General features: G+C 55.7%; 1 protein-coding gene across 4 annotated transcripts in view; it reads left to right on the forward strand.

Moving 5' to 3' along the window:
* GNB1 (G protein subunit beta 1) overlaps positions 1–5,042 on the forward strand; it is a 75,830-nt gene extending 70,788 nt beyond the window's left edge. For 3 of the 4 annotated variants that reach the window (XM_068986578.1, XM_068986579.1, XM_068986580.1), the window contains 4 exons: positions 1,246–1,447; positions 2,162–2,378; positions 3,050–3,165; positions 3,413–5,042. In XM_068986578.1, coding sequence (XP_068842679.1) covers positions 1,246–1,447; positions 2,162–2,378; positions 3,050–3,156 — 526 coding nt within the window. In that variant the 3' untranslated portion in view covers positions 3,157–3,165; positions 3,413–5,042. Of the gene's footprint in view, positions 1–1,245; positions 1,448–2,161; positions 2,379–3,049; positions 3,166–3,409 lie in introns of all 4 variants that reach the window. The other variant, XM_068986581.1, reaches the window with a different exon arrangement.
* Positions 5,043–8,592: the final 3,550 nt, after the last annotated feature.

The following is an 8,592-nucleotide window of genomic DNA, read 5'->3' on the forward strand; positions in this document are numbered from 1 at the left end:
ACGGCCCTGGGGCTTCAGACATAGGTGCAGAGAGGTGGGCCAGTTCATGGTGCTCTGTGTAGATGTGAGATTTCAGTTTTGAACAACTAAGAACTGATTTTGAAACTAGAGCTTTGCGTGGAACACCCACTTGTCTTCCTCACAGTTCACCTTCCTGGGCCACAGTTACTAGCCTTGGGGGGTGTGCTTCAGCCCCCTCAGATGAGCACTGCCCCCCTGTGGGGTCTGAGCACAGCTTCAAAGTAGCAGGTGTCACAGGATTTTCCACCACCTTATTGGTGGAAGACAGTGAAACTCTGTGAAGTGTTCACTTGTGGCACCAAAACATATCCTTTAAAATCATCAAGAAATTAAGTCACTTCAGGCTTAAACTGTCCCTGTGGATTTTTCTGGTTCTTTGAGGCAAGATGTGGCTGAGAGCCAGCAGGCCACACGGAAGGGTGGGGGCACCGTGGCCAGCCCTGCTCGGTAAGGTGTCCTTTGTGTGTGTGCTCACCGAAGATCTGCAGTCTATCTTGACTGCCAATTTGGGAAGAACCTTTGTATTAGAAGGTATTTTTGGAAGCTTTTTTCACTTGGGAAGGATGTTTTTTGGACTGGGGGTGGGGGGGTTGTCTGTCTTCTTTCCTGCTTGTCCGTCAGGCCCTAGAGAGGGGTCCCCCATGCTTGGATGTGGGGGCTGGGTTGAGCTGGTTTTCTGTGAGGCTGACAGGGAACGAGGAGCATCTGATGGCCTTGCTTCTGTGGGGGAAGCACAGAAACAGCGCGTGCGTCCTTGCTACACTGCCATGTCTCACCTTTCTCTGGCCTAGAGTAGCCTCTCGAGTTGATGGCCACGGGCCCCAAGCGTGGCTCTGCCCCATGGAGTGACCCAGCCTCTGGGCTCTGGTGGGCATGGAGCTGTCCAGCAGGGGCACCAACTGGAGGCCCTCTGCTGCCCCTTATGAGCCCCTGCAGGGCTCAAGCGTGCAGCTCAGCCCACAAGTGTCCTGCTGGACAGGCACTCGGCTCCCTCTTCTGCTGATGTATGAGCTGATGTGAGAATCAGAGAAGCCCCAGGCGGACTCATCCATGTCGTGTGTGTGCTTGGCTCTGTAACGACCCATTTGAGCAAAGTCACTACAGGGTGTGGATCTGTCTTACGTGAAGCGTGGATGTTGGCTGCAGGCCTGGGGGTTTGAGGGAGTTTGTTGCATATCTGGTCTTCGAAGCAAGGGGGTAACCCCTGTCATTGCTCTGTTCCAGTGCCCTGTGGGACATCGAGACTGGCCAGCAGACGACCACATTCACTGGACACACCGGGGACGTCATGAGCCTTTCACTCGCTCCAGACACCAGACTGTTTGTCTCTGGTGCTTGTGACGCTTCAGCCAAACTCTGGGACGTGCGAGAAGGGATGTGCCGGCAAACCTTCACCGGCCACGAGTCTGACATCAATGCCATCTGTGTGAGTTGAGGTCACAGGTGTGGGTCAGGGGCCCTGGCTGGCCGTCAGCAGGTTGGAGTCCTCAGGAGCTGCAGCTGTGTCAGCCAGTTGGAAAATGTTTTCAGGGTTAGGTGTTCTCTCTTTTCTATGCAAATACAGTCGAACAGACAAAAACTCCCTGTGGGAGACTTGACTGTGATTCGCTTTGTCCCAGCGAGGCCCACATGTGTCCCTCTCCCAGGGTGACCGACCAATGACTGACCGTGAGGCTTCCTCCTGTTGGGGGCAAATAGTCCCGTAACTGATCCTGTCAGGCGAGCCTCTGTGGGGCTCTTGGGGGACAGCAGTGGAGGGAGCCTGCCCTTGTCCACGTTGCCCTGACAGGAGGGCCTGGCCCTCTGAGGAGCTGGAGGTGGGGAGGGAGAGAAAGTGTCTGCTTGCGGAGCCGTCCTCCACGTGGTCAGGTGGCCTGACTCCAGCGCCTGTGGGCACCAAGCCATGGGCGGCAGCCACACTCTTGCTGTTCCCTCGGGACCATGATGGTGATGGGAAGCCAACTCTTTGCCCACATCTGGTCCCTCCTGGTCCCTGCGCAGCGTCTGCTGTTCCGGCCAGAGCCTGGTCCTAGCTGGTCTCCAACTCCTGTGCCCACAGTACCCTGCGTCGGGCAGTCTGTGTTTCCAGTGTTTCTTTCTGTCCGTCTGCAAACTGTCTCGGCTTGCTTGCTCTTTCCAGTTCTTCCCTAACGGCAACGCATTTGCCACTGGCTCAGACGACGCCACCTGCCGGCTGTTTGACCTCCGTGCGGACCAGGAGCTCATGACCTACTCCCATGACAACATCATCTGCGGGATCACCTCTGTCTCTTTCTCCAAGAGTGGGCGCCTCCTTCTTGCAGGGTACGACGACTTCAACTGCAACGTCTGGGACGCCCTCAAGGCCGACAGGGCAGGTAGGACGCTGCCGGGCCTCACTGGGTCTGCAGAGGGATGGAGCACACTCAGCTGCGACGTGGGCTGGCAAAGGGACAGGAGCCAGGCCCTGGCACCAGAAGCTCTTGGCGATGTCATGTGGCTCACGCAGGCAGGACTGGGCCAGCCGCGTCCTCGTAGCACCCTCCCATTGTAGAGCTGGGGCACAGGTTCAGCAGGGACCCCTGGAAGCACAAAGTGTGATGGTGGGGTGAAGTATGTAGTTGTCAAGTGTATTGAAGGAGGTTGTGCAGATGAGAACTTGCTGTCTCAGTGCTGGAGAGGGAGCATGGCTGTTGGCCTATGGCCTCTTCTTCTGGGGGCCCCTCTTCCTCTCCTGCTCCCCGAGTGCCCTCAGGTCTGCGGCCTCTGTCCTGACAGCACGGGGTGCTCTGAGATACAGCCTCAGATTCCTCTGGAAAGACGTGGCTGATGATTGTCCAAGCACTGACCACTGAGTGTCACAGGGTGCCATGTCTGGGGGAGGGGGATCGCTGTGCCTGTCTTGAAGGCCCGCCCTCTGTGCTGTGCCCTTTGTGTTGGGATCCTTTCCTCACCACCGAGGCCTGGCAGGGACTGGGTGTGGGGGTTTCTGGTTCCACTTCAGCAAGTGGCTGGACCCCAGGCTGACCACACTGTCCTCTGCCCCCAGGGGTTTTGGCCGGGCATGACAACCGCGTGAGCTGCCTGGGGGTAACTGATGACGGGATGGCCGTGGCTACGGGGTCCTGGGACAGCTTCCTCAAAATCTGGAACTAACCCTCACAGGTAAGAGGCAGCCCACACCCTTCCCTGCTTGCAGCTCCATGTTTCTCACAACATGGAGGGAGCTGTGGGTTGGGGCTCCTGGGGTCATTTGGACGTGGCTGCCCTGGGCTTGCAGGCAGGTGAGCTCTGCAGTTAGCCTGAGTACTTGCTGTGCCCCCATCCTGAGCGGGTGCAGCTGCCATGCCACTCTGCACCTGGGCCAGGTGCTGCATTTCTCTTCATGGTCTCTCGATTCTGTTTAAAGCAGCAGGTGGACGCCACAGTGACTGGAAGACCATTCCAGCCTTGGACCGTTGCAGATAGCATTTCCCATCTACCCCTACTAACGCGGACGCCCTGCACCCTTCAGAACTTCAAAAGGGCAAGACCTTCCCCTCACTTATTGCTGAAACCAAGAGCACAATTCCCACTGAGAGAAGAATCTCTGTGCTGTAACTAAAACGAATCGTGCATTCCTTCCGGGACCATTGTCTTTGTTTTTCCTTTTTTGTTTGTTTTGAATGAATTTAAAAGGAAATACTATAATAAAAATGTTAACAAGAAGGTAAACTTGAGTGTAATTGTAAGACAGACACACCTTTTTACTAGTTTATTTGAAATCTTGATCAGTAATCCTGTTTGATGATGTTCATGCAAAACAAGTTGAGGACTTCATCTTGTAATTGACTCTGAATTCTAGATTGTGTTTGTAACAGGATTTTGCAGACATGATTCATATTTCCTTCTTAAAATATATTTCTTTCTGCTCGTAGTTAAACAGAGAAGGAGGGTCTGGTGTAGCCTCTCTGAGATTGTTAATGATGTAAATTTAGTCCCTGGTTTTTTTTACTTCCGTCTCGTGTCACATGACCGTCGTGCGCATGGTGTAGAAGGATGATGCTGAGAAGTCAAGGGACTGAGCACGCGGACGAACAGTGGCCGCGTCAGGCGCCCTTCCCCTGACCCACCCTCTCCCCTCAGCTTGGTTTTTAGTCTCACCCAGTCTTGTGAAGTTGGAGGGAGGCTGACCCAGCAGCGCAACACTACCCTGTGCCCCACCCGGCCACCACGAGCCTCCGTCCTCAAGAGCGGTGCCGTCCTGTGCGTGGAGAGTCAGTCAGTTATTTGTGTATGAAACAATGTACAAATCAATGTTTTGAAAATAATGATCTCAAAGTTTCTAAGTTAAATTTTAAAAAACCTGATTGTTTGCCATTTGGGGTGGGTTTGCTCTTAGAACCGCATGCTGTAGAAATGCTCACAGTGCATATAGGACTCAGTCCTTAGATGTTCTTTTTCTTTGAAGAAATAACCTCTTTGAAGTTGTGACGTCGCGCTCTGTCCACCTCGCGTCGCTCCTCTGTGCACACGCATCGCATCGGAGGCCGTGCAGTTAACGGCCTACACGCTCGCCTGGCGAGATGTCACTGTTTTCTTTCTTTAAAAAACAAGTCCTGTTCCAAAATTGTTGTTGGATGGGGTGGGGGGTGTACAGGGAACGGAGTCCCTGGCCTCCCTTGTGGATTTCTCACGGCCCGCCTCTCCCGGGAACCAGCCTTTGTGCTGAGGCAGACCACTTTTCTAACACGCAGATGACCCTGGTTCCGTGCGCGTCCAGTGTTGGGCAGCGGTGCTGGGACAACGCGGGCCTCCTCCCCGCACCAGCGCCCCCGTAGTGGCAGCAGTGGCTTCTCCACCTGTGTTTGCACCATCCTTTGCGCCCTGTGCCCTGGACCCGCAGAGTGGGATGAGCCCCCGCCCCCGTCGGCACCTCTGTAGAGCTCTCTGCACCCTGTCCCTCACCTTTTGTATTTAATTTTAAAGTCAATGTACTGCAAGGAAGCTGGATGCAAGATAGATCCTATATTCAACTGTACTGTTATTTAAGATGTAATAAAGCAGTTTGACATGAGGGATCTTGGCGTGACTGCTCGTGTGTTGGGCTGTTCTGGTGTCTGGAGGCAGCTGCCTCCCCCGCTGCCCACTCTTCTGTCCATGTCCCTTGTCCCTATCACAGTTCAGTTGCTCAGTTGTGTCCAACTCTGCGACCCCGTGAACTGCAGCATGCCAGGCCTCCTTGTCCATCACCAACTCCCAGAGTTTACCCATGAAAGGTGTGGCTGGTCTTTAGATGGGCCTCCAGACCAGGGGCGTCCTGCCAGCCCTGGCCCTTCGTCCCTGGGCAGCAATCTGTCCTTTCCTCTTCTGAGCCTGAGCCACGCCCCCCCCACTTCCCTCCCCAAGATACTAAGGACCTTACTCAATAGACAATACTTCTCTTCAGATCAGACTGTTTTCATCTTTGAATGAAAAGAACTGCGTCTTACAAGAAAGAATGAACATCAGCTCCCCTCACATGAGAAACAGTGCACTTCAGTGAGGAGAGCCCCTCACTCCACCCCCCACCCCCACCACAGGATCGAGTCCTGCTTCTGCTGCAGGACACTCTTCCTTCAGCCCTCGGTGTTCCATAAGGTTAAGGCTGCCTCAGTATTCCCTGGGTCAGGTTCGTGAATAAGCGAAGACTGCTCTCAGTGGGAAGCGTTCCCACCTGAATCTCCCATTTCCGAGGATCAGGAAGACACAGGCATCAGGTCCACACCGCCTCCCCCCCCTCCCCCACAGCTTTGTCCCTGGGGAGGGAGGGGTGGCTGGGACTGGCACCTTCTCAGGGGTTGCTTCTGCAAGGACCATGGGTGCAGTTTCTCAGTGACTGACAGCCTGAACAGTGGGTTCACCTGGTTTCAACCTCCGCCCCCACTTCTCTCTGAAATAAATCTATTACTTGAATGTTTTAACTGCCAACTGCCTCACAGAATGCCAGAGAGCATCTAAGGTGCTCCCTGGGCTGGCAGCCTGAGGTTAGGGACGGAGGGTCTCCTGGGGTCAGGAAGCCTTTGTCCTGGCAGAGGGCACACCTGCTGCTGGCCACTTGCAGAGGGAGCAGGTGGGCACAGGAGCCTCTGCGAGGGCCAGCTCACTCAGGGATCCTCTGAGTTGGGGCTGGGGATGCTGAGCCTGAGCCCTCTGCTGCCTTGAGGCTACTGGTCCACCTTCTCAGGAAAGTGGTCACTGAAAATGGGTGTTGGGGACGCTGAGGGCAGGCAGGCAGCCAGCCAGCCAGAGGTGTTAAGTGACACCACTGGCACTGTGCTGCCCGATGTGAACCTCGGACTCGATGCTGGGAAGCCCAGGACCCTCAGCACAAGCACGCGGCTCCCAGGGCCTGGATGCACCTGGGACGTGACATCCCCCCTGTCCCACCTCCCCTCCAGGGAGCCTGCTCTTCTTTCTTCCTCCAGCCTCATCCCACAGCCTCCGTCCCTAGCGTCCAAAGTAGCCGCTAGCTCTGGTGGGCATTCCTCTTATCAGTTGTGATGTCCATACTCTGCCCTGGACCCATGGTTGCTGGATACAAACTGAGTCCTTGCAGGGAGCCTGGGATCACTTGGGCCCCCATCTCTTCTCACGTGCACACGTGGTGTCCATCCCACCCAGCACCAGCACCCACACAATAGGAAGGTCCTCAGAGCCCCTGTGCCCACCCCCAGGGTCCCTCATTACGTGTGAGAGCAGGAAAAGGCTGCCCTGCCCCCACCATTCTTGCTCCAACTCACCCCCATCTCCACCATTCCCCATTCCTGGAGTCCAGCCAAATGGAAGGGGCAGAAAATCCTGCTCTTTGACATCCTTGTGACCTGGGGGCAGTTACTTGGCCTCTCTGTGCCTGGGGTTCCCTGTGAGAAAACTGCAACAACAAAAGCACCTGCTCTGAGGCCTTGTGAGAACTTGGTGAGTCCCACATGTGTGAGGTGCTGGAGCAGGCGCTGCAGTATCAGAGAACCCCCCACCCCCACCGCAGGCCTGTGATGTCTGCTCCCTTGGCCCAGGTTTCCTCTGCTGGGGCTCTTACGGGCTCTTGGCAGGGCATGCTCACACACACATGCATGCCCCTGCGCCTGAGGGTTTGGTTCCCTGCAGTATTGTGTTCCAAGTGGGCAGTTCTGGACACTGGTCCCTGGGGAGGACTGGGAAGGGTGGGACAGGAGGGGTCAGCAACCAGGGCCTGTTGGCTGGAAGCCAGCACTGGGGGACACCCCCGTCTACAGGGAGACTCCATGTCTCAGCCACTTCCCCTTTCAGGTGTGGGGCAGCCTCCCACCACCCTGTCCCCTGCAGCCAGGCACAGCTGAGGCCTACATCCCCAAGAGCTTGGAGCAGAACCCCAAACAGAAGTGCCGTCTCCAGACCCTGCACCCAAATCCAAAGGTGCTTCCTGCCTGAGTGAGTCCAGCTCTGGGCAGGCAGCCCTGTCTGCTCCCTCTACAGCCCCACTTCCTCCATGTCCATCCCCCACCCTTGCTGTCCCCCATCTTTCTACCCTCAGAAGAGGAGGGGTCCAGGCTTGGGGTATCTAAAGCTTAAATGGTAGGGGAGCCATGTTTACAAAAAAGAAACATTAGAGTCTAGCAGTGTGGCACTGGGAAAGTTCACACCCATGGCCTTTCCTGAACCCTCAGCCCCTCTGAGGCACACTGGCATACCTGCCCAGCCCACGTGGGCCTGACTGGCATCCACCTCCCATCCCTACACCTACCTGCATTCCTGCTGCTGACCCTTCCCTCTGCCCCAGCTCATTCCAGCTCAGCCCTGCTCTCAGCCCAAGCAAGATCTCCTCCAGGAAACTTCCAGAGGCCTAAAGTGCCCCTCCCTGCACTATCCTGGACGGCAGTGTGTAAGCTGGAGGCTCTGAGGCCCGGGAGAAGCCTCAGGGCCTGCTGGGAGAAATTGCACAATAGGTTCAGCTGAGGGAAGCCACAGCCCCATCTTCTCATCTCTGAAATGCGGAAGCGCTCCTGCCTGAGGTCTGCCTGAGGTCCCGGGTGGACAGACTTCCATGGTCACAAACACACCACACAAGTTCCCTTTAGAGAGGGTTGCACAGGAAGGGTGCCTTCTGGGTGACCTTGGCTTGTTACCAGGCCAGAGCTGCCTTCTCTGCCCACTCTGCCTGCTCTAGAAGGTTCTTGAAGGCCCTAGCCAAGCATTCGTATTATTGTGCTGCTGCTGCTGCTGCTGCTGCTAAGTCGCTTCAATCGTGCCCGACTCTGCGACCCCAAAGACAGCAGCCCACCAGGCTCCTCTGTCCCTGGGATTCTCCAGGCAAGCACACTGGAGTGGGTTGCCATGTCCTTCTCCAATGCATGAAAGAGTGAAAGTGAAGTCGCTCAGTCGTGTCTGACTCTTAGCGACCCCATGGACTGCAGCCTATCAGGTTCCTCCACCCATGGGATTTTCCAGGCAAGAGTACCGGAGTGGGTCGCCATTGCCTTCTCTGTGCTAATATCATCCAAAAAATGCAACTCAAAAGGCTTTGCTTTTCTGTGGGTGTGGCTGGGGGGAGGTCACTTTGAGGAAGTGGTTGGGTTTTCAAAATAACCAGATATG

The sequence above is a fragment of the Capricornis sumatraensis genome, chromosome 14 (genome assembly GCF_032405125.1).
Source record: "Capricornis sumatraensis isolate serow.1 chromosome 14, serow.2, whole genome shotgun sequence".
NCBI lineage: Eukaryota > Metazoa > Chordata > Mammalia > Artiodactyla > Bovidae > Capricornis > Capricornis sumatraensis.